The following is a 27080-nucleotide window of genomic DNA, read 5'->3' on the forward strand; positions in this document are numbered from 1 at the left end:
GGGGAATGTTCTGATGCCCACAAGGATTGATGAGTGCAGTACAAAGTCACCGCGAGGGGGAATTCACCCTCAGGGGTCGAGAGTGTTGCTTGTCTGCAGGGGGTCACATTGTCTGTGGGTGGGAGAGGTTTCGAGGGCCTTAAAATCACTGAGGTTAAGGCACTCTTTCAAAATAGCACCCTGATCTTGCAGGCAAGTTTAGTTATCCCGTACAGAAAAAAATTCCAAGTGTGTGATTGACTGGTGAGAAAGTCCCCAAGCTCCAAAGTAATGGATGCGATTATCCTGCCTCGTTGCGCTCATTCGAGCAAAACAAAGCCGGTGAATAGCGGGACAGGCAGAAAACGAGAACCGCAAAACAGTCTGCTTTGCAACCAGCCCACTTCTGTGGCAAAATCGGGATCCTGGCGTAGCGTGTTGAGAATCAATTATCACCACTCAAACCCTATTTCCAAATGATTAACAGCAATGACTCCGTATTCAACAGCCTCCCCAGCAAGTGGTCACGCTAGTGCCAATTAGTACTCCTTTTAAAAAATGTGAATCTGGCGGTAGGGCTTCTGCGGGGAGCCAAGGAGGTCAGTAGCCATCTTTGATCACAGGCAAAGAGCCAGGGGGCACTGTCAAGTTGCAGCCCTGATTCTCGGCAGGGGCTGGGGGACCCTCCGCAGAGAGGAGCCACCATGAGAAGGTTGGGGGCAACCCCGTGCAGCACCACCATGCCGGCCTGTGGATCATGTGTACCCGTTCCAGCACAACCCTTGTCCTTGCCTATCTGCCCCACTGAACCCCCACCAAATGCTGAGGTGTCTGGCCGTGAGGCCGAAGGCTATTGATTATAGGGAATTGGCAATCGTGGTTAAGTGAGCATTTCATAGAACCCATGGAATCCCATGTGTGGGCGGGCCATGTAGCACGTGGGAATCATTTCATAGCATCCCAATCAGACCGTGATGCTGGATACTGTGCCGGAATACCACACACTCAGCAGCCAACATCCGAACACTCAGGGGATGGGACACAGCTCCAAGGACATGTCCACGGCCAGAGGGTGTGCGAGTATAACGGGGAAGGGACCAGTATCCAGACCAGGTGACATTAAGTGCGGCTGTCTGGGGTACAGTGTCTGGAGTCCTTTGAGGGAGGCCCGCTGCAGCCAGGTGTGCATGGGCAGAGCGATCCCGGCGTGGGGGAGATGGGAGGGGAATCAATAGGGAAGTGGAGGGTTCCAGGGTGGGAGCCACTGCTGTTTTGTCAGTCTAATACCCTCTCCCAATTCCTTACAAACATTGAACGGTGTACATAGTATTTTGGACTCCACAGTACAGGCTCTGGTGCTGCTGGTAGCCCTTTGATAGGGTGTTGCCTGGTGCTACCATGGCACCCTGGTAGTGCCAGCCTGGCACCCTTGTAGTGCTCAGTACCCAGGTGGCATGGGCACTGCCAGGTTGGCACTGCCAGAGCTTGCATTTTTTGCACGTGTGATTTGTCCAGTGGTGTCCTGCTTGGGTGTTGTGGGGTGGGGGAGACCCATAGTGCATTTTGGGGGTTGGGTGGGATCAGGGGTCGCTTTGGGGGCCTCGGAGATCGGGATGTCATTCCTCTTGCTACACTGTAGAGTTCCAGCGAGCGGAGCTCCCCATGTACAAAACAGGACTATGTGCAGCCTCGGTCGCGCGTTACCTGCTGAGGGTCCTTGTACAACGCGAGTTGCGTTGTATAGCCACATGTTTCTCGGCGTTGCGAGCGCCAGGAAACCCGTGGTTAAACCTGCTCACTCTATGACTTTGTTCCCAATTAGTTGAATCGCGCCCTTGTAGCCATCTGGGATGGCCACTTCCAACTAAGCACAGAGCAATTTGCAAAGACTGATGGGTAAAATGGACAAGCCAAGAGTCAGGCAGGTTCTGAGCCTGAAATGCATAATTGCCAGCACAGTCCAGACGGTATCGAAACCCTGTCACATTAGCATGTTAATCAGGCCAATGAGCAGGTGATGGCCCATCTACCCCAACACAAAGGACTGGTGCTCCAGCTACCGGACAGTCCCAGACATTTCGGCGCCACTCCCTGTCCAAGGCAAACACAAACAACGAGATCAATGACCGCTTGAGACACACCCAATCATCCAGATCCCCACTTAGCCCACTTATTGGCTAAGGAATCGAACGGAGTGATCAGGGATCACCCAATTAGTAAGGCCCAAATCGAAGGACCGCCCAAAAGAGCGCGAAAGCCGCCACCCCCCACCCCAAGTATAAAGGAAGAGTTCACTATATGTTCGCTCTCGTTTGGCCTTGGTACCCCGGTCACGGTCATCGCCAATCGCAACAACACCAGGAGCAAGTTAGAGTTCAACGCCCGCTACCAGACGGATGAGCCCAGCTGAGCAGCAGTTACCCCTTCAAACCCAAGAGATCAAGAATTGAACAGCGGCCACTGTTTCTGACCTAAACCGGGTGCCCGAAGTTAAGTACAGGTTATCTTAGTAATAGGTGTAGTTAACTAATAGTGTTTATGTTACATGATTGATTGTCTGTAAATAAAGTACCCTTGACCTTGAACTAACTAACCGGTGTTTGGCTCTTTGATCGATAACTGGTCGAAACTTGTGGTGGTATCATTCGATACTTGGCGACTCTAAGCATTCGGACATAGACAATATAGAAAGGAAAATTCACTGATTGCCCTAATTGGAACAGAGCCAGAGTAAAGACCCAGTAGTAGAGATAAAACGCACAACACCCGGAGTCATTTTTTTGGGAGAAACGCCCAAAATCTGGTGTTTGGTTGTTTTTTGTTAATAGCCTTGCTATCCTGTAGCCCAACTTTTAGTGACTGATATATTTGTACCCCCGATCCCTTAGTATCTCAACCTCACCTAGACGTGCATCTTCCAAGTAACTAGTGACCTTCCTATTCATCCTACCAAAACGTACATCATAATTATCAATGAAGAATTTCTCATTCTGCACGATTAATGTCTTCCTGTAAATTTTTCAATGTACCACATTACTAACCCCCCACCCCCACCCCAACCATCATCACCCCCACCCAAGTTGGTGCCATGAGCAAATTTAGAAACATTGTTTTTGATTCCAAAGTCAAATCATTCATGTAACGGTGAACAGTGATCCTTCTGGAACACCACTTTCCACCTTCTGCCACTCTGAACAACTACCCTTTATTCTCAAACCCGGATTTCTGTCTTGAAGCCAGTTAGCAATCCATTCTGCCACAAGTCCCCAGACTCTGCATTCTCTGACTTTATTCGTTAGTCTATTATGTTACACCATATCAAGGTCCTTTCAAAAACCCAGATAAAATACATCTATTGCATTAGCACTGCCTGTTCCCTTTTCACCTCTTCAAAACACTCAATAAGGATGGCAAAGTAAGATTTTTTTTTTCTTTTGAAATCCATGCTGACTATTTTATTATATTTCACGTTGAGGGTTTTTTCTATTCTCGCCTTTCATAAGGATTCCATTATTTTGCTTTTCGCCGATGTCAAGCTCCCTGGTCTGTAATTCCCTGCACATGTTCTGCCCCTTTTCATAAAAATATAAATTACATTAGCTATCCACCAATCCTCTGGCATGACACCTCCTTTTAAAATTGAATTATATGGAGTATTGCCTCTACTATCTTTTCCCTGGATTCTTTTGAAATACATGAATGAAATCCATCCAGACCAGAAGTTTAATCCTCTTTGGAGTTTCATTTATTCACACATGCTCTTTCTTTAAAACAAAAGGTGCTTAGCTCATTACTCATCTCATCATATCACTTAAAGTCATGTCGACCTGATCTATCTCCTCGGTAAATACCCAAACAAAATAATTATTCAATATCTCTGCCATCTCCCTACCATTACCTGTGGTATTATCTATTCCTTAATAATCCCATTTCCGGGGGCTTGATGGAGGCTCCGTTAAGGGGGAACCATAGGTTCGTCCCGGGGAACATGGATGGGGGATTTCGGGGACGGTATAGAGCGGGCATTAGACAGCTGAAGGACCTGTTTATCGACGGAAGGTTTGCGAGCCTGGGGGAGTTGGAGGAGAAATTTGGGCTCCCGCCGGGAAACATGTTTAGATATCTGCAGGTAAAGGCATTTGCTAGACGGCAGGTGGAGGGATTCCCTGCGTTCCCCGCGAAGGGGGTGAGTGACAGGGTGCTCTCGGGGGTCTGGGTCGGGGAGGGGAAGATATCCGATATCTACAAGCTTATGCAGAAGAAGGAAGAGGCGTCAGTAGAGGAGCTGAAAACGAAGTGGGAGGGGGAACTGGGGGAACAGATCGAAGACGGGACATGGGCTGATGCCCTGGAGAGGGTAAATTCTTCCTCCTCGTGTGCGCGGCTTAGCCTCATCCAATTCAAGGTGCTGCATAGGGCCCACATGACTGGGATGAGGATGAGTAGGTTCTTTGGGGGCGAAGATAGGTGTGCCAGGTGCTCGGGGAGTCCAGCGAACCATGCCCATATGTTCTGGGCATGCCCGGCATTGGAGGAGTTCTGGAAGGGGGTGGCGAGGACGGTGTCAAGGGTGGTGGGATCCAGGGTCAAGCCAGGATGGGGACTCTCTATCTTTGGGGTTGGGGTAGAGCCGGGAGTGCAGGAGGCGAAAGAGGCCGGTGTGCTGGCCTTTGCGTCCCTAGTAGCCCGGCGAAGGATTTTGCTACAGTGGAAGGACGCGAGGCCCCCAAGCGTGGAGACCTGGATCAATGACATGGCGGGCTTCATTAAGCTTGAGAAGGTTAAATTCGCCCTGAGAGGATCGGTGCAAGGGTTCTTTAAACGGTGGCAACCTTTCCTCAACTTTCTGGCTCAACGATAGGGTACTGGGAAAGTAGCAGCAGCACCCCGGGGGGGGGGGGGGGGGGGGGGGGGGGGGGGGGGGGTTGTTGATTATGTTGGCTTATTTTATTTAAATTTGATTTATCTAATTTTAATTTATGGTTAAGTTCTCTTGTTTGGGGGGGGGTGGGGGGAGTGTGATACATGTGATGTTACGGTATGGGGGGAATTGTGGGTGTTATGGGGCTGTTCGTTGCATATTACGGCTTTTTGCTATACTTTTTGTTATATTTTCTGTAAAAAATTCCAATAAAAATTATTTTTAAAAAAAATAAATAATCCCATTTCCATCACAGCCTTCCCTTTTTGCAAATTGATGTACCGGTCAGATATTTTACTACTTTGTTTAATGTTCTTGATAAGTTGATTTCATGGTTCCTCTTGGCCTTCCCAATTACTTTTTGGCTCGTCTCCTAATCTCTTTGTGTTCATGCTCATCGTGCACCCGTCTACAGTCTATATATTTCATCTGAGCCTGTTTCCAAACCAAAGGCTTGTTTCTGGTATGGAATTTGAACCCACAGCCTTAGAACAGGACCAGAATTCCCAGACTTCAGTTGGGCAAGGAAAGAGTCTAGGGCCTTAGATCACTCGGCCATCCTGACAAATGCGCAAAGATTTAAAACAGTAAAGCAGTTCATCTATACATTGGAACAATCTACAGACAAACAAGCAAGCAGTAAGAGCCAAAAGGCAGAAATCAGCAGCAGTCTCTACGCAGATGGTAACTGGGGTCACACATGGAAATTTTGATCAGAGTTCAGCTAACAAGCAAGAATTCTCTGCAAGTTAACTGCCACTTGGACATGTTAGAAGTTCAATGAAGCAACATTTTCCATGAGAAAGGTGATTACTAATCGAACATTATTTAAAAAGGTCAACAGTGACAATAAAGATCATTATTCTAGATAACTGCACTGAAGCAATTATTGCATAGGCATTTCAAAACACAATTGCCAGACTCTCTTGTTATACTGAAATACATTGCCCCTTTGCAGGTCTACTAGTATTACGCTGAGGGTGAAAGTGTTAACTGAGTGATTGCACTTACTCTGAGCAGGAGAGTGCAGCCAGTGTCTTGGTAAAGGACAACCCCACGAATGGCAAGTCCTCTCCTGTAAAGCCAGGCTTGTTCAGCTGCCGTGCCTTGATTGTCGGGCGCGAGATTTTCTCCGGCACATCGAAATTGGACACATCATCATCAGTTTCCAGTGTGGGTACAAAAGGGGGTGGAACTGCAAGGGGAGCACAAGATATGCTGGAATTCGGCAAAAGTATAGCGAACGAAGAGGCAACAGCCGGCATGCAATCGTACCAATAAAAATGAGGAGTGACTCACTACTGGAGCTGTGTGTTCAATAGGCTGTCACAGCTCATTACATCAGTTTGAGGTAAAAGTGGATCTTACTCACAGATAACCTGACAGCCATACAGGCTCAGGATCATCTCTAATATTGCTCTGCAGATTAATCCAGAAGCTTCATTGCGTTACATATACACTGTACTTCTATGAAAATACTGCGATATACAGGAGGAAAATTATAAATTATTGGTCCAGGCTCCACCCATCCTTATGCTACAACATAAATCACTCCTTATTTTATTTGATGCCATAAACAATTCTGGCAATAGAGAAGTTCATAACAGAAATACAATGCTGCAATAATCTTTACTTTTCGTAATAATTAAGAGCCACATTAAGGATTTACTTGGCTTCCACAGTAGCTAGTACCCAGCTAATCAGTAAAGAAGAGACATATTTCAAAGGCAATTACTTACAGAGCATTCTGGTACACCGTAATCATCAATACATTTTGTAATAATCCTCAATTCATCAAGAACATTCCCTGGAAATGACTAATCGGATAATGCTGTGGAACCAATTTACAATGGCAGACTGCTGCTGCCTGCAGAAACTTTCTTTCTGCACTGCAAGTACAATCTTTCAGTAATGAATATGCTAGTAGCCAAACTCAGTCAGCACTGCAGCATTTGTGCCAATCTACTTCTTCCGAGAAACTGCAGGTTTAACCATGACAGTTCTGGGCTGGTCAGTCCTGCAGCAACAGCCTCCGCGCAGGGTCATGCTGCTGACACCTTCTCAAGAACACTGGATCAGCTGAAGGGAACGTTCCAAAAGAGACAGAGGCAGTCCCCTTTGCTGTTGGGAACATAAGCATCTGCAGGCACATTGTCGAGCTAAGCCACTCAACACACTGATTTTTACTTTGCTATTCGGGTGGACTGTGCCATGTGGCAGGGAAAGCAGCAGCAATGACAAGAGGCTTTGACAGGTCACCTTTCAGCCTAACTGAGAAGTCCGGTGGTCCATCCAAAGATTTCCAGATAAGACACCGGACCGTTCCATCAGCAAAATGCATTGTCCCCCTGCATCACCAAGATACTGACCAGGTTTGTGCAGCGGCGACACTTTGCTGACCAAGGTTCAAAGTCGAATGGGGGAAGATTAGAAATTGTTAGCATTGTGCGTGTTCGTGCAACACAAGATGTTACTGTTCCCATCCGAAATATAGATTGCGCGTCTATAAAGAAATTGCGGAATCTGAAGCAGAGTAAAAGCATGGCACAGGAATATTGTATAAGTCATGGAGAATTTAGTATAAACAATAGTTACAAAGGATTGGATTAATGTAGAAAGCAATTGCTGGCCCCCTTGACATTTTTAAACACATTTTTCAAATCCTCTCATTTATTTCCACATGGCCATTCACACCATGTACCATCTCTCCTTTCCTTTCCTTTCCTGGCTCAAGAGAAGAAGCACAATACCAATGAATCAACCAGTCAATTTCTGCTATTTCCTTCTTCCATGGGTTAGTTTTCATTTTTTTTAAAAATCAAATAGCAGCTCAAGTCAAATCAGAGATAGTAACTGAATGACAGGTCGATCCTCAGAAAAGCTTCATCCGATAATGGACGGGAGTCAAGCTCCTCCCAAACCATAACGCAACTCCCACCCTGAATGAGTAACTTTGTTCCCAATACCATTCTCACTCTGCATCAGTATTACTTTGTTCCCTTTTGGAAATACACCTGCTCTGTCACTGCTTCAACATTTACCGTCCACTTTGCTGCTATACTTGCAATTCTGTTTTTATCCCCTGAAGTATGTTTTTTCTTTGAAGTTCTCTCCCCTCCCCGACCATGCACCATTCCCTAAATGAAGTTAAGCCAACCAACATCCAGCTTTCTCTTAATGCAGTACTATAAACAACCACCAGGTGGCAAGCAAGAGCAGCACACCCTGCCCCCATCTATTTTTCTCCTCCCTGTGAGGAGCAGCCTTCCCTTGATCGACTCAATACACAAGGATTGGGAACCAACCACAACATTGCTTTTCGAAAGGAAACCTCCACCTAGCTTCTCCTGTTCATGAATAAAACAGTCATGTTAATATATTTTAATTGACTCTTGGGGCTACATTATTTTTGCACTGATATGTATTCCATCATAAAAGCTTACACAAATTTCAATTTAATAGTGGGCTCTACGTCTAGATCTCTCCCCTCATTATTAAGCATTCGAGTTGCTCCAATGTAAAAGTAACTAGCTGTATCATACTATTAAAAGATTACTCCCACTCCCCGAATGGGCAAGCATACAAGGTGCAAAGCTGAGACAGGTTCAGCCCCTTGGTGTTGTAAGCAAATGTTAGCAGAAGAGGACATTACAATTGACCCGAGTCCTTTGGCCAGAGAGGGCAGGAAGGGAATAACAAACAGCCAGGATTTCTTTCCTTGGTAACCATCTGACAAAGGGTGCTGCAAAATTCACTTATGTTGTCAAGTCTGTGTTCGAAACCCCTACGATGGTTAAATAGCTTTCCAACACTTGCTGCTTGGGCTAGGATGCTTTCCGTCTAAGGCATCAGAGAGCTGTCAGCACGCACAAGCTGTAGAATGGTATCACTTCCTTAAAAAAGGGGAGAAAAACAGCCCAGCAATGGGTAAAACTGGTGGATTGTACAATGAACAGATGTGCTCACTCAGGATTGGCACAGAGCAATCTGGATTGAACTGTTTTAGCCTGGTGAACAATGTGATAAAAATGATTTGGTTGGCAGAAGCTGAATAATTTATTCTAACATACTTAAAAACGAGAAAGGAAGATGAAAAATAAGCGGCAAAACAGATTGTCTGTTAACGTAGAGTTCAGCTCCACTTCCCTTGCAGCGCTGGAGGGGTTAACGTGCAGCTTGGAGACTATAATTATGCTGTGGATCAATATGAGCCTATCCTTCAGAGGGATGGAACACCTACACACTGTTCCTGTTCTGTAGCACTGCTTACATTGGCAATTTTGTTTCCATGGCATCCTATTCCATTCAGACATTAATGCAGCATTATATAGTACATAGATGGGCTCAGAAAATAAACCAAAACATTCTCACATCCCTGCAATGCCATAACATCCCTCATGAAGATCAATAACCGATATAAATCGACCCACTATGGAACGGAGACAGAACAACTACAATCCAGTTATAAAATGAATCTAAATTACTGTACCCAGAGTGATGCCCAATATTCATCCTGCCGCCATTTACAAGTCCATAACAGGTTAGCACATCAGTACAGTTTACCCTATTTGAGCAGCATCGCCAGCATTAGGCACTGATACCAGATTACTAGAGCAACAGTTCACAATACCAGTTTCTGGAGGCAAGAGCTCACAGGATCTTCAGTGCAGTGTAGATTTTCTTCATTGTATATTCATTAATGCGTGACTCATAATAAAGTCCCAGTTACAAACCCACAGAACAGGTGACTGTAATGATGTACAAAGTATTATAAACACAGCGCTCAGCAAAAGCCAAATAACAACCAACACAAAATGTGTGCACACATTACTGGTAATCACATCTAAACTAATATCAAGCTGGTCACACTGCAGGTAAAATTGGTCCATCATTAAATCCAGGCTAGTGTAACAAATAAAACAGCACATGAAACAATTAATCCGTATTCCCACTGCAATTAATTAATGCATTGATCCCAAAAGGCGTCTTGTTAGGTGAATTGGATATTCCAAATTATCCCTCGATGTACCCAAACAGGTGCCGGAGTGTGGCGACTAGGGGATTTTCACAGTAACGGCATTGCAGTGTTAATGTCAGCCTACTTGTGACAAGTAAGCCTACTTGTGACAATAATAAAGATTATAATTATTATTATTAATACAGAACTACTATGTCTGTTATCAATTATACCATCTACCCCAATGTTGGGAAGCACCTCAGACACAACGTTGTCAAAGATAAACGGGCCTCTTGCGGCCTCTCCGTGCACGGAGGCTTGTACGGTACTGAACCAGAATTTTGGTACCCAGCCCTGAAAGAGATGTTTTCTCCAGCTGAGGTACAAGGAACAGTGCAGCCAGCTCCTCCTATGGTACTGATTGTTGCTTTTTAGTGTACTTCATACACAAACAAGCAACATTAGATGGAGGAGTGCCATGCACTGGCACTTCTGTGGAAGAATTTAGTCCAGGATTGGGGCAAAAACCCTAATACTAAAGCACATCTTTACATGTGTTAAAACATTATACGAGTGTTTTAATTAGTTTTGACAAGTAATCGAGAGCTCGCTGCGTGATGGAGGGGAGAGAAATTAAGGTAAAGAAGAAACAGTGTGCTTATGACAGGTGTCATGTAGAAAATACAATTGAGAACCAAGAGGAATACAGAAGATTCAAAGGGGAGCTGAAAAAGCATATTAGAGAAGCAAAGAGGGATTGGGAGTCAAGACTGGCAGCCAACATGAAGGGAAATTCCAAAGTCTTCTACAGGGACATAAGTAGTAAAAGGAGCCTCAGACACTGTTCAAATCTCCACTTCCTCATCACCCACCTACCAACAATCTCCAATCAGAACTTATATCATATACTTTACTTCACCTTTGCACACTTTACACTGTTTTAGACCTCACACTGTCAACTTTGGCAGCCAGATAACTCAAACAGATTGCACAATTTAACAACATAATTCCTTCTCTGTCTTGCAGGATAAAATGGAACAAAATTGGAGGCAGCAGGAGCTGCACAGTGAGCTGCACATGAGACACAGTGCTGGCCACTATTTAGACGTTCCGTGCTGTGTTTGTGGCTAGCAACAAGGCGGAAAGCATGGGAGATAGCAGCAATCTAATATCTAATCCTCCCTCTAACAGCCCACTTTCCTCCAAACCCACATTCACTTCTGATTTATATGCTGCAAATGATGATTATAAGATGCGTGCAATTTCTTACCCTCCCCACATCACAATTTTACTCGTGTACCTAGCAACCTAGTCAGGCAGTAGTGGAGCACCAAAAGGAGAAACGATAATGAAGGCTCAACATTGTCACTTGATTTCACACTTGCAGCCAACAGTTCTGATACTAACAGCAGAAACCTCAGTGCTGCAACGGAGGTTCAGGCTAAAGTCATGCAGGTTAACATGTTACCATGAAAGCTCAGGGTGATTACATCTGTGCTCAAACCGGTGCTGTCCAAGGTTGCGGAAATGGTTCCATGGAGCATGAAATTACTGTCCTCTCTCAGGAAGACCTTGTACATCTTCCTGACAGTCTGCAAGTGCCCTTGCAGATATGGGTCTACCAGCAAATCCAGGCTCCTGTGCCCACATCGAGATGGTGCAGTCTGTAGTCGAGCCTTCTAGACTATAACAAAGGCGTCCTCCTTTGGCACTCTCATCCATTAAACGACAGCAGTTTTCAATCTGCCAAGCTGCATCCAGAGGCAGCAGGACGTTTAGTCGAATTTTGTAAGCAGCATGACATAAGAACATAAGAACTAGGAGCAGGAGTAGGCCATCTGGCCCCTCGAGCCTGCTCCGCCATTCAATGAGATCATGGCTGATCTTTTGTGGACTCAGCTCCACTTTCCGGCCTGAACACCATAACCCTTAATCCCTTTATTCTTCATGTGTGGGCACATGATTTCATTTATAAATTTGGTTCAGAATGTTTATTTTGTGGGGGGTTTATTTTTGCACTGTGGTCAAGTGGTAGTTCAAATGGCCAATAACAACGGGGAGGTAATGTGTGGGATTATTGGTGAATGGAGAAATCAGGTTTGCAGCTACTGTTATTGCACTCAGATAAGCTTTGCATGGACATCTTGGGCAGAAAGGGCATGTCTAGTGTGCTTCACTTCTTCATGCGATTATTCCACAGCTTCTCACCACGAGTGGCAATGGCCATCTCCTCATAACAGCAAGGTTGTGCAGCATGCAGTAGACAACCATAACTCTAGACAAATGCTCTGCAGATCTCTTCCAGAATTATCCAGAAGTGGAAGTATTGTTTCAGCATACCAATAGTCCACTCTACCACATTTTGTGTGACAGCATGGCCTTCGTTGTATGAATGCTTCACCCTAGTGTGGGAGATGTGCACCGGAATCATTAACCACGGTGTTCAAATGCAGCTGGCATAGCAGGCTGCTGCAAAACAAAGGCATGATGACCGCAGCCGCTGCATCTGGCATTGGTCTGCATGATTGGCTGCCAATATTCATGTTGTGGGAGTAGAATTCCTTTCAGTTGCAGTATCGGGCAAAGCTGACATGTGACACCCACAAAGCAATACTTGTGCAGAATATGACACCCTGAACCATGGAGAAGGTTGCAATCCAAGCAAAGTGACAAGCTCACTCAGCTGGCTTCTCTCAGGAAATGCAGAATTAAATGTAGTTAACTCAAATTGAATAAAGAAACTCCGTAACCTCCCTTACGTAACAGTGGATTGCAAACATCTCTAACTCCAGCCAGAAGGGACCAGATGCATAAAGGTTCATTTGCACAGTCACCTTCACAGCTTCTTCACTCTGCAACAGATGACAGATCACAGTGAGGGCATCTTTACTGAAGCACAGCTGTCACACAATATTCCTCCTTGTGGGCCCTACTTCTACATGACCTCCTGCTAACTGCCCTCCGTCCCTTCCACTAGATTATCCTACGCTTTTTGACCTCTGTGCATTGTTCAAGTCAATGCTAGATTTCAAGGAGAATGCGCATTTGTGCATCACCGTCTCAGAGCAGAATCCTGAAGTCAAAACCTGTCGCACGGTTGCAACTTGAAACAACTATCAAACATAACAAACACTTGTAGAATGGCACCGATAACCAGGAAAAAGTAACCAGCAACTAGCCTGTAAGTAGTTGATTCTTTTAAACAGCTCCTTCCTCAGGCCATAATCTGGAGGACTGAAGTCCAAAACAGCATCACTGGCATCAAATCAGTTTTAAATGATTATTTAGTGCCATCATTTGTTTGGTCTCCACACGGACATGCACCCTAATACCCTCATCAATGTGGTACCAGGTACAATTTGTCCCCGTATGAGTGTGATGCTATTCTAGAATTCTAAGGACAATCACTGCACCCAAAAGATGTGCCAACAAGCCCCGTGTCTCACCCTCTGTATTGAAACAGACTTTCTATTGTGTCCCCATTTCAATAGGCGAGACCTCCACCTCTCAAAAGGAGAGGACAATTCAAATTGTACATAATAAAGTTATAATAGTTAGGTAAATGGGCCACATTAAGCCCAATAATGACAAGTGAAGTTCAATATCATTCACAACTCTTCAAAACAGTGAAGCAGTCCATGTTTATAATAATCTTTATTATTGCCACAAGTAGGCTTCCATTAACACTGTAATGAAACCCCTAGTCGTCATTCTCTGGCCCCTGTTCGGGTACACTAGGGAGAATTCAGAATATCTAATTCACCAAACAAGCCCGTCTTTCGGGACTGGTGGGAGGAAACTTGAGAACCTGGAGGAAACCCACGCAGACACGGGGGGAATGTGCAGACTCCGCACAGACAGTGACCAAAGTGGAAATCGAACCTAGGACCCTGGCGCTGTGAAGCAACAGTGCTAACCACTGTGCTGTCGTGCTTGGACAATATCCAGGCTTGAGCTGATAAATGGCAAGTAACATTTGTGCCACACTCGTGTTAGACAATGGCCATCTCCAACATGATAGGATTTAACCATCGTCCCTCGACCTTCAACAGCATTACCATCGCTGAATCCCACATCAATATCCTGGGGGTTACCACTGACCAGAAACTGAACTGGACCAGGCATCTATATACTGTGGCTAGGAGACTAGGTCAGAGGTTAGGGATCCTGTGGGCAAGTAACTCAGCTCTTGACCCCCCGCCAAAGCCTGTCCACCACCTGCAAAGCACAAGTCAGAAGGGTGAGGTAATTCTCTCCACTTGCCTGGATGAATGCAACATAAGAAGCTCAACACACCATTCAGGACAAAGCAACCTGTTTGATTGACACTCCATTCACATTCACTCCCCCGACCATCAGCGTACGGTAGCAGCAGTGTGTACCACATACAGGATGCACTTCAGGAAGTCACCAAGCTTTCTTAGACATTGGGCTGGATTCTCCGATCAATTACGCCAAAATCACGTTGGGCGACTGGTCAGAGAATCTCCGTTTGAGCTGGAATCCGGGGTGGTGCTGTTTTGCAATGTTCCACCCCCTCAAAAACGGCATACTCGGGGAGTACGCCGCACGCCGTATGGATGGTCTCAGGACATCACCAGAGGGCCTCCCCCGATGTTCCGCCCAGATGGGCTGAGTGGGACATGTGTGCTCACACCGTCCGGGGACCTCACGTGGAGTTTGCGGACTGAGTCCAGAGCCGCCACAGTTGCGGAGCTTCGGCGGAGTCTGGGGGGCCTGGCAAAGCTGGTTACGGGGGGGGGGGGGGGGGGGGGCAGTTTTTGGCAGGCCGGGTCTGCGCACAGCTGCCGCCATGTTGCACAACGTGGCCGCCACAGGCCGCCGCCATGCGCATGCGCGGCCACGGACCCGGCCATTCTCCGGTCGTATCCGCAGGTAAAAGCCAGGAGCTTTACACCAACAATCCCAGCCCAATCCCGTGTGCAAAAAATGCCAGCTTGGCAGTGCCTGCACTGCCAGGGTGCCCAGGTGACACCAGCAGTGTGCCAGGGTACCACCCTACCTAAAGAGCATGCAGCAGGGGACCCCCACGAATGTCGTTCCCTCTGGTTCCCATTTGGGGAGACCAGTGCTGAATGGGGCTCGCCCAAAGCCAAAGGTACTTTGGGAATCTGCACCTTAAGAGTATGGCTTACTGCCTCGCTCTAATATGCAGATTTGCCAAAAACTGATCCCGCCCATTGTGGGCAGGATTCCCCTTGCAATGTCTCGCGAGATTGCACTGGATCTCGAGAGGCGCTGTGAGCCAGGTAGATCCAGGGAGTGGGGTCTCCCACCTTTCACTGGCCACGCTATACCGTGGCGAGCTGCTTTTCCGGCACACAGCCTGTGTACCAAAGACGACAATACGGGTATTCCCCAATCGGAAATCCTGGTTCAACCAAAGGGTCCACTCCCGGCTGAGGTCCCAGACGGAGGCGTTCAAGTCTGACGATCCTGACCTATACAGGAAATCCAGCTACGACGTACAGAAAGCAATCAGGGACGCCAAAAGACAATACCGCATCAAACTAGAGTCCCAGGCCAACGACACAAACCCACAATGTCGATGGCAGGGCTTACACAAGATCACAGGCTACAAAGCAAGGTCAGACAGAATGTCTGGGACTGAAGCATCCCTCCCCAATGAACTGAACAAGTTCTATGTCCGCTCTGAGGAGTCAGCCAATGCAGTGCCACACTCCCCAACAGCCCTGGACACACACATACCAACTATTACAGCCTTGGAGGCACGAGTTGCCTTCTAGGACGTAAACCCACGAAAGCAACGGGCAACGCGTCACGTCTCTGCTCCGGGGTCCCCTTCGGCTTCACGAAGACCATTATACTACCTGTACCAAAGACGAACAAGGACACACGCGCACACACACTCTCCCAATTCCATGTATAAGTTTGCGGATGATACAACCCACCACAGTTGCATCTCAAACAATGATGATTCAAACTACAGAAGGGTGAATGGTCACTTGGTTGCATGGTAAATAACCTCTCTCTAAATGTTGGAAAGACCAAGGAACTAATCATCGACTTCAGGAAGCGTAGCATGACACACACCCTCATCTGCATCAATGGCTTCATCACCAACAGTCTGTCCTGGTCCACTCATGTTGATGCAACAATCAAGACAGCCCAACAACATCTCTACTTCCTATGGAAGCTAAAGAAATTCAGCATATCTGCATCAACCCTCACAAACCTTTATAGATATGCCATGAAGAACATCCTATCCGGCTGCATCACAGCTTGGTATGGCAACTGCTCGACCAAGATCACAGGAAACTGCAGTGTGGTGAACGCAACCTAACGGCAGCACAGTAGCACTGTGGCTTCACAGCGCCAGTGTCCCAGGTTCGATTCCCGGCTGGGTCACTGTCTGTGCCGACTCTGCACGTTCTCCCAGTATCTGCCTGGGTTTCCTCCGGGTGCTCCGGTTTCTTCCCACTAGTCCCGAAAGATGTTCTGTTAGGTAATTTGGACATTCTGAATTCTCACTCTGTGTACCCGAACAAGCACCAGAATGAGGCGATTTGGGGCTTTTTGCAATAACGTCATTGCAATGTAAGCCTACTTGTGACAATAAAGATTATATTATTATAATAACGCATTACACAAGCTTGTCACCCTCCCATTGATTCTGTCTACACCTCCCGCTGCCTCAGGAAGGCAGACAGCATTGTCAGAGATCTTTCACACCCAGGCTTTTCTCTCTTCAAGACCCTTCCATTAGGCAGAAGGTACAGAAGACTGAAGACCATCCAGTCATGGGAACAGCTTCTTCCCCACAGCTACTACACTCCTCAATGACTCTCCCTTGGACTGATCTGTTCCCTGTAAGAACACTATTCACGACGCCCTATGCTGCTCTTGCTCCTGTATTGCTTGTTTGGCCCCTTGTTCCACATTGTAACCAATCACTATTTGTTGATGTATCATTTGTCAATGTACTCTGTCGATTATTCTTTTTGTCTACTATGTACGTACTATGTACGTTCCCTTGGCCGCAGAAAAATACTTTTCACTGTACTTCGGTACATGTGACAATAAATATCACTCAATCAGCATGGCCGGAAGATCGTGCCCTAAGTGTGGTTGAAAAGCAGCCAAAAAGCAGGCGAGAAACAGCCTGTGACAGTCGCCCAACATGGCACTTTAGAAATATGTTTTGGTTGAATCATGTCCAATGGGTTCAGGAAATTACTAAGTTGTTGCACAATTCAGCAGAGCCCGAGATAACTTATTAAAATGCAATGGAAGCCTGCCATGGTCTCTCTCACCAAGGATTGTTGGTAATATTTTTACGAATTTAGAAATTTGACTAAGTTACTAGAGCTAAACTTACACTACAACTGTGGTTTGAGTAAGAGGTGGTTTCATTTGACAGAAGTGCTCCAGTTTTGCAATGTAAATCCAAGGCCAGGGTCTGGCCTGGCTTGTCAGTAAAGTAGAGCAAGACTCTCTGCTACAGAAACCGGTCACCACTTTGCTCTAGAGTAAGGTTTAACCCTGAGATGTGGGGGAGGACACTCTCAATTTTAACCCCAAAAAAATGCCCAGATTCCTGGACACAACATTGCACCTCAAACATTCCTTTAATTCACTGGGTCAATATTTAAACACAATGAGGACAAAGTGTACCCAAGACTTGACATTTGAAGTAGCAACAACTTTAGGGAAAAGATAACTGTGACAGAGGGTTTGGCGAAAGCAGTATTTTCTCTGTTTTATAGGACTGCATATTGTCAGCAATAAAAATTATACATCACACTCCAGAATGAAATTAAAATATTCCCGAAATTTTGTTGGATGAATTGCAATTGCATTACTGCAGCTCATTGGCCAGCAGTGTCAACATCAAAGTCACCCAGTTAATATACACACAGACACACACGCAAGCAGCACAGCATTCAGCAGGGGAAACTTACTGTGCCTGATATTGTTCCAGTTAATGTTCGTAAAAAATGGATGGCAGATGAGTCCCTCATAGTTCAACCGCTCCTTTGCCCCACACAGCAAACTTTCCACCAGATCATAAAACTCCTTACTAGTTTTCGGCTCCTCTGGAAATTTAAGAGTTCTCTGCAATAAAAGAGCAGCATAGATGTAGTAGCATATAATTAAAATCTATTAGCGGTAAAACATTCTAGCGTAAGTGAATGAATGAACACACAGATTAAAAGATTACTTAAGAAACCTAACCAACTACACTTAGCCATACAGATCCAAGGCAAAGATCACTCAGATCAATATAAGCCAATGTGTCTACTCAAAACACAAGCTTCAATCACCCTTTTTACCCCCCCCCCCCCCCCCCCCCACCCACCCCCCATTTCCTATCCCTCTGTAGTACTCTCACTTCTCCTCAGAATAGTTGGCAGACCTTCTAAATCAGACCATAGTTTAGTATCATCGAAAAGTTAGTACAGTATTGGTCTCCTTATTTAAGTAAAGATGTAAACGCACAGGAAACAAATGAAAAAGGTTTTACTGGACCAATGCCTGGAATAGGCAAGTTGCCAAATGAGGAAAGGCTGGGCAGGCTAAGTTTGTATCTGCTCGACTTTAGTAGAGTAAGAGGTGACTTCATTGAAACAAACAAAACCCTGCGAGGCCTTACCAGGGTGGATGTGCAAATGATGTTTTCCCGTGGGAGAAACTAGGACACGGGGCCATTATTTCCAAATAGGGGTCTCCCAATTCAGACTGATGAGGAGAATTTTCTTCAGTCAGAGGATTGAGAGTCTTTGGAACTTTCTTCTTCAAGAGGCTGTGGAAGCAGAATCTTTGAATTTTTTTTTAAGGCACAGGTAGATAGATTCTTGATAAGCAAAGGGGTGAAAGGTTATCGGGGGTAGACGGGAATGTGGGGTTGAGGTTACTATCAGATCAGCCATGATCTTACTGAATGGGAGTGTAGAGGGCCGAGTGGCCCACTGCTGCTCCTAGTTCGTATCTACATATGCATGTTCAGAATTTGTTTTTAAATATATTTTTATTCTCCTTTTTCACATTTTCTCCCAAATCTACACCCAACAATAAACAATAATCAGTAACAAATAAGTCAATCCCCATATCAATAACAACGATCCCATCCTCCCACCAACCCCCAAACATTAGCCCACATGTTCACATAAACAAATGACTAAAAGGAATCAGGAATCGCCCATAGTCACCATTAATACATACATTCCCCCCCAACCCATTCCCCCCCCAACCCCCCTAATGTTCGATGTGATCCAATTCTCAAAAGTGCATAATGAATAACGCCCATGAATTGTAGAACCCCTCCATCCTCCCCCTCAGTTCAAATTTGACCTTTTCAAGCACCAAGAATTCCTGCAGGTCCCCCCGCCACACCAGGGCACAGGGTGGAGAGGTTGATCTCAGCCCCCCCCCGTAACGGTCACAATCATCTTCTACCCCCTCAAAGAGCCGGTTCATCCTCACCCTTGTAAGGTGCGCTCCATACACCACCTTCAGCTGGCATGTTCATAATTTTAATTGGATTTCTAAATTTAAGAACTGTTTTGTGTATCAGAGGCATCATTAGCTCCAACACTAAGCTATGGAACTCCCAGCTAAGCATTTCAACACACCCGGAGCCTGATAATATCAGGGTTTGTTGTTTTCCAACTTCAGTCAGTTTCTTACCCATTCACAAAACTGACGTTGAACCCTCAGAATGGTGAGTTTAACTAATAGCCTTTTGGAAGGAACACGACCAAATCACTTCCAATAGTTGAGAAAAATCATATACAATCTTCCACAATCCACTTGGGTGATCAAAATGCTTTATAGGCAGGGAACCTTGCCTACTGAAATCATAATTATGTTTGATAGTTTATTACTGGACAGACCATTTACAGGTTACATATGATAATCAGCTCTTATTATTTTACACAGAATTAATGCAAGATTAATTGGGGGTTATGTTGGGACCGGTAGTGCCTATTTTACAGTTGCTATAAGAGCCTCTTATGGCAGAAAGGTAGCACACAGAAAAGCAAAATGAGTGCTCCTAAAATTTTCCTCCATTGCTGCCTTTGTTAGTTTAGTTTTATTGTTCTTTTTTTTTTAATGTGGACATATTAGCATGATTTTCACAGAATCACAGAATAATACAGTGCAGGAGGCCCATCAGCCCATTGAGTCTGCACTGATGCATGAAAACACCTGAACTGTCTACCTAATCCCATTTGCCAGCACTTGGCCTTGAAATGTTATGATGTGTCAAGTGCTCATTCAGGAACTTTTTTTGAAGGATGTGAGACAACCCACCACTACCACCCACCCAGGCAGTGCATTCCAGACTGTTACCACCCTCTGGGTAAAAAAGCTTTTCCTCAAACCCCCACTAAACCTTCTGCCCCTCACCTTGAACTGGTGTCCCCTCATAACTGACCCTTCAACTAAGGGGAACAGGTGCTCTCTATCCACCCTCTCAGTGTCCCTCATAGTCTTGTACACCTCGAACAGGTCACCCCCTCAGTCTTCTCTGCTCCAGCGAAAACAACCCAAGCCTATACAACCTCTTTTTTAAAACATTATTCATTAACAGGATGTGGGCGTTGCTGGCTAGGTCAACATTTATTGCCCATCCCTAGGTGTTCTTCGGAAGGTGGTGGTGCATTGCCTTCTTGAACTGCTGCAGTCCATGTGGTGTAGGTACAGCCAATGTGCTGTTAGGGATGGAGTTCCAGGATATTATCCCAGCGACAATGAAGGAACGGTGATATATTTCCAAGTCAAGTTGGTGAGTGACTTGGAGAGGAGCCTCCAGGTGGTGGGGGTTCCCAGGTATCTGCTGCTCTTGTCCTTCTGGATGGTAGTGGTCGTGGCTTTGGAAGGTGCTGCCTAAGGATCCTTGGTGAGTTCCTGCAGTGCATCTTGTCGATGGTACACTCAGCTGCAAATGGTGGAGGGTTTGAATGTTTGTGGAAAGGTGAGCAATCAAGCTGGATGTCCTGGTTGGTGTTGAGCTGCACTCATCCAGGCTAGTGGACAGTATCCCATTACACTCCTGACTCGTGCCTTGTAGATGGACAGGAGGTGAGTTACTCGCCGTAGGATTCCTAGCCTTTGACCTGCCCTGGTAGCCACAGTATTAATATGGTTTGTCCAGTTCAGCTTCTGATCAATGGTAACCCCCAGGATATCGATTGTGGGGGATTCAGCGGTGGTAATGCCATTGAATGTCATGGAGAGGTGGTTAGATCCACTCTTGTAGGAGATGGCCATTGCATGGCACTTCTGTGGCACGAATGTAACTTGCCACTTGTCAGCCCAAGCTTGGATATTGCTGGATTTGAACATAGACTGCTTCATTAACTGAGGACACGCCAATGGTGCTGAATATTGTGCAGTCATTGTGACTGGCCAGCTCGGTCTGTAGCGCTACTACTGAGCCTCTCTTGGTGATGAATATTGAAATCTCCCACCCAGAGTATATTCTGTGTCCTTGCCACCCTCAGTGCTTCCTCCAAGTGGTGGTCAACATGAAGGAGCACTGATTCATCAGCTGATAGTAACTGGTGCATAGTAATCAAAGAAGAACAATACAGCACAGGAACAGGCCTTTCGGCCCTCCAAGCCTATACCGGTCGTACCACCCTTGGCCAAAACCATCAGCACTTCCTAGTGCCGCATCCCTCTATACCCATCCTATCCATGTATTAGTCAAGATGCTTTTTGAACGCCGTTAATGTATCTGCTTCCACAATCTCCCCAGACAATGCGTTCCAGGCACTCACCACCGTTTTTTCTTTTAAAAAAAAAACTGCCTCGCACATCTTCCCTAAACTTTGCCCCACGGGCCTTAAACCTATGCCCCCTGGCGACTGACCACTCCACCCTGGGAAAGTGCGCCCGCATAGCCACTCTATCCATGGCTCTCAAAATCCTGTAGGCCTCTATCAGGTCACCCCTCAATGTTCAATGTTCTAATGAAAATAGTCAGAGTCTATTCAGCCTCTCCGCATAGCTAACATCCTCCAAACCAGGCAACACCCTGGTAAACTTTCTCTTAAACGGCCTCCACATCCTTCTGGTAGAGTGACGACCAGGATTGTGCGCAATATTCCAAATGCGGCCGTACCAGGGTTCGATGCAACTGTAGCATTACTTGCCAGTTTTTATACTTGATGCCCCGTCCAATGAAGGCAAGCATTCCGCATGCTTTACTGACTACCTTGTCCACTTGTTTTGCCACTTTCAAAGATCTGTGGATCTGCACGCCCAGATCTCTCTGGCTTTCTATATTCCTAAGAGCTTTGCCATTTACAGTATATTTCCCCTCTTTGTTAGACCTACCAAAATGCATTACCTTGCATTTGTCTGGGTTAAACTCCATTTGCCATTTCTCTGCCAAGTCTCCAACCTATCCAAAGCCTGCTCTGTCCTCTGACAATCCTCAATACTATCTACCAGTCTACCAACCTTGATGTCATCCACAAACTTACTAATCAGACCAGCTACATTTTCCTCCAAACCGTTTATGCATACTACAAACAGGGGCCCCAGCACTGATCCTAGTCACAACCTTAATTCAGAAAAACACACTTCTACTGCTACCCTTTGCCTGTGGCCAAGCCAACTCTCTATCCATTTTGCCACCTCGCCTCTGATCCCCTGTGACTTCACCTTTTGTACCAGTCTGCCAGGAGGCACCTTGTCAAAGGCTTTACTGAAGTCCATGTAAACAACATCCACCTCCCTCCCCTCATCAATCATCTTTGCCGCCTCCTCAAAAAAATAACCTCTTCGTCACAAAATCATGCTGTCTATCGCTAATGAGTCCATTTGTTTTCAAATGGGTATAAATCCTGTCCCTGAAAATTCTCTCCAATACTTTACCTACTACCAACGTGAGGCTCACCGGCCTATAGTTTCCTGGATTATCCCTGCCACCTTTCTTAAGTGGTACCACATTAGCAATTTTCCAGTCCTCTGGGATCTCACCTGCAGCCACCGAGGATACAACGGTGTCAGTCAAGGCACCAGCAATTTCCTCCCTTGCTTCCCTCAGTATTCTGGGGTAAATTCCATCCGGCCCAGGAGACTCATCTACCTTAATGTCTTTTAAAAGACCCAATACTCCTCCTTTTCGATGTCAAGACCAGACTGTCCACACACTCTTCCCAAGAATCAAAGTCCTTTTCTTTGGCGATTTCAAGTATTCATTTAGTACCTCGCTCAACACATAGATTCCCCCCACTGTCCTCAAGTAGTCCAATCCTTTCCCTGGCCACTCTCTTGCTTTTTATATGTGAATAAAAAGCTTTGGGATTCACCTTAATCCTATTTGGCAAGGACTTTTCATAACCCCTTCTAGCCCTCCTAATTTCCCGTTTTAGTACCTCATTTTCCACTTAAGTACCTTCAGCAGGAGGTTTCCTTGCCCATGTTTAACCTGAAGCTATGAGACTTCACGAGTCCAGAGTCGATGTTGAGGACTTCGAGGGCAACTCCCTCCCGACTGTATACCACTGTGCCACCACCTCTGCTGGGTCTGTCCTGCCGATGAGACAGGACATACCCAGGAATGATGATAGTGCTGTCTGGGATATTGTCTGTAAGGTATGATTCTGTGAGTATGACGATGTCAGGCTGTTGTTTAACTAGTCTGTGAAACAGCTCTCCCAACTTTGGCACAAGCCCCCAGATGTTAGTACGGAGGACATGGCAGGGTCGACAGGGCTGGGTTTGCCATCGTCATTTCCGGTGCCTGGTTTGATGCCAAGTGATCCGTCCGGTTTCATAAGAACATAAGTAGGAGCAGGAGTAGGCCATCTGGCCCCCCGAGCCTGCTCCGCCATTCAATGAGATCATGGCTGATCTTTTGTGGACTCAGCTCCACTTTGCGGCCTGAACACCATAACCCTTAATCCCTTTATTCTATCTATCTTTATCTTAAAAACATTTAATGAAGGAGCCTCAACTGCTTCACTGGGCAAGGAATTCCATAGATTCACAACCCTTTGGGTGAAGAAGTTCCTCCTAAACTCAGTCCTAAATCTACTTCCCCTTATTTTGAGACTATGCCCCCTAATTCTGCTTTCACCCGCCAGTGGAAACAACCTACCCGCATCTATCCTATCTATTCCCATCATAATTGTATATGTTTCTATAAGATCCCCCCTCATCCTTCTAAATTCCAAAGAGTACAGTCCCAGTCTACTCAACCTCTCCTCGTAATCCAACCCTTTCAGCTCTGGGATTAACCTAGTGAATCTCCTCTGCACACCCTCCAGCGCCAGTACGTCCTTTCTCAAGTAAGGAGACCAAAACTGAACACAATACTCCAGGTGTGGCCTCACTAACACCTTATACAATTGCAGCATAACCTCCCTAGTCTTAAACTCCATCCCTCTAGCAATGAAGGACAAAATTCCATTCGCCTTCTTAATCACCTGTAAACCAACTTTTTGCGACTCATGCACTAGCACACCCAATTCTCTCTGCACAGCGGCATGCTTTAATATTTTATCGTTTAAATAATAATCCCGTTTGATGTTATTCCTACCAAAATGGATAACCTCACATTTGTCAACATTGTATTCCATCTGCCAGACCCTAGCCCATTCACTTAACCTATCCAAATCCCTCTGCAGAATCTGCAGATTCACCAAGCTAAATCGCTGGCTTTTAAAGCAGACCAAGCAGGCCAGCAGCACGGTTCGATTCCCGTACCAGCCTCCCCGGACAGGCGCCGGAATGTGGCGACTAGGGGCTTTTCACAGCAACTTCATTGAAGCCTACTCGTGACAATAAGTGATTTTCATTTCATTTCAGTATCCTCTGCACTTTTCACTTTACCACTCATCTTAGTGCCATCTGCAAACTTGGACACATTGCCCTTGGTCCCCAATTCCAAATCATCTATGTAAATTGTGAACAATTGTGGGCCCAACACTGATCCCTGAGAGACACCACTAGATACTGATTGCCAACCAGAGAAACACCCATTAATCCCCACTCTTTGCTTTCTATTAATTAATCAATCCTCTATCCATGCTACGACTTTACCCTTAATGCCATGCATCTTTATCTTATGCAGCAACCTTTTGTGTGGCACCTTGTCAAAGGCTTTCTGGAAATCCAGATATACCACATCTATTGGCTCCCCGTTATCTACCGCTCTGGTAACGTCCTCAAAAAATTCCACTAAATTAATTAGTTAGGCACAACCTGCCCTTTATGAACCCATGCTGCGTCTGTCCAATGGGACAATTTCCATCCAGATGCCTCGCTATTTCTTCTTTGATGATAGATTCCAGCATCTTCCTTACAACTGAAGTAAAGCTCACTGGCCTATAATTTCCTGCTCTCTGCCTACCTCCTTTTTTAAACAGTGGTGTCACGTTTGCTAATTTCCAATCCGCCGGGACCACCCCAGAGTCTAGTGAACTTTGGTAAATTATCACTTGTGCATTTCCATTTTCCCTAGCCATTTCTTTTAGCACTTTGGGATGCATTCCATCAGGGCCAGGAGACTTGTCTACCTTTAGCCCCATAAGCTTTCCCATCACTACCTCCTTAGTGATAACAATCATCTCAAGGTCCTCACCTGTCATAGCCTAATTTCTATCAGTCACTGGCATGTTATTTGTGTCTTCCACTGTGAACACCGACCCAAAAGACCTGTTCAGTTCCTCAGCCATTTCCTCATCTCCCATTATTAAATCTCCCTTCTCATCCTCAATATTTACCTTAGCCACTCTTTTTTGTTTTATATATTTGTAGAAACATTTACTATCTGTTTTTATATTCTGAGCACGTTTACTCTCATAATCTATCTTACTCTTCTTTATAGCTTTTTTAGTAGCTTTCTGTTGCCTCCTAAAGATTTCCCAGTCCTCTAATCTCCCACTAATCTTTGCCACTTTGTATGCTTTTTCCTTCAATTTGATACTCTCCCTTATTTCCTTAGATATCCAGGGTCGATTTTCCCTCTTTCTACCGTCCTTCTTTTTTGTTGGTATAAACCTTTGCTGGGCACTGTGAAAAATCGCTTGGAAGGTTCTCCACTGATCCTCAACTGTTCCACCATGAAGTCTTTGCTCCCAGTCTACCTTAGCTAGCTCATCCCTCATCCCATTGTAATCTCCTTTATTTAAACACAAAACACTAGTATTTGATTTTACCTTCTCACCCTGCATCTGTATTTTAAATTCCACCATATTGTGATTGCTCCTTCCGAGAGGATCCCTACCTATGAGATCATTAATCAATCCTGTCTCATTACACAGGACCAGATCTAGGACCGCTTGTTCCCTCGTATGTTCCATTACATACTGTTCTCGGAAACTATCGCGGATACATTCTATAAACTCCTCCTCAAGGCTGCCTTGAATGACCTGGTTAAACCAATCGACATGTAGATTAAAGTCCCCCATGATAACTGCTGTACCATTTCTACATGCATCAGTTATTTCTTTGCCTGCCCCACCATAATGTTACTAATTGCTTTCTTAAACTCCATCCTGCACTTTCCATACTCCACTAATGCCACTGCTGATTTCATCCCCTTCTACTTGCTAAAAGCCTCTCTTTTCTTTCTCATTATATCCCCAAGTGCCTCTGGTCATGCATGGTTTTCTGGACTTGTTACTCCTTCCTATTACCCTAGAGGGAACGTGTTGGTCCTGTATGCTCCCCATTTCCTTTTTGAACGCCCCCACTGCTCTTCTGGAGATTTCTCCTAACTCTTTCCAGTCTAACGTGGCCAGATCCTGCCTCATTTTACTAAAATCTTCTCTCCCCCAATCCAAAACCTTTTTTTGAAACTTGTCTATTTCTTTGTCCATAACAAACTTAAGTTGTACCATGTTGCAGTAGCTATCACCAAAATGCTCCTCCACAAGCACATCAACCACCTGCCCACCTTCATTCCCCAGAATTTAGTCCAAAACTGCACCATCCCCTGTCGGACCCTCTACATATTGAGCTAAAAAAGTTCTCCTGCATACATTTTCAGAACTCCACTCCATCCAAGCCCTTAACACAGCAACTATCCCACTTAATGTTGGGAAAGTTGAAATCACCCAATACAATTACCCTATTATTATTTTCACACACCTCTGTGAATTGTGCACATATTTGCTCCTCAATTTCCCACTTACTATCTGGAGATCTATAATAAACACCTAGCAATGTGGCTGTCCTTTTTTTGTTCCTACGCTCTACCCACAAAGCTCAATCTGATGC

The 27080-nt window shown here is 45.5% G+C and overlaps 1 protein-coding gene across 4 annotated transcripts in view; it reads right to left on the bottom strand.

Moving 5' to 3' along the window:
• Positions 1-27080, bottom strand: part of cita (citron rho-interacting serine/threonine kinase a) — a 278500-nt gene that overhangs the window by 197729 nt on the left and 53691 nt on the right. For all 4 annotated transcript variants that reach the window (XM_038792114.1, XM_038792104.1, XM_038792084.1 and 1 more), the window contains exons 10-11: positions 17801-17954; positions 5912-6095 (exon numbers count right to left, since the gene is read on the bottom strand). In XM_038792114.1, the coding sequence (XP_038648042.1) occupies positions 5912-6095; positions 17801-17954 (338 nt within the window). The remainder of the gene's footprint in view (positions 1-5911; positions 6096-17800; positions 17955-27080) is intronic.

Source organism: Scyliorhinus canicula, chromosome 1 (genome assembly GCF_902713615.1).
Source record: "Scyliorhinus canicula chromosome 1, sScyCan1.1, whole genome shotgun sequence".
NCBI classification, from domain to species: Eukaryota; Metazoa; Chordata; class Chondrichthyes; order Carcharhiniformes; family Scyliorhinidae; genus Scyliorhinus; species Scyliorhinus canicula.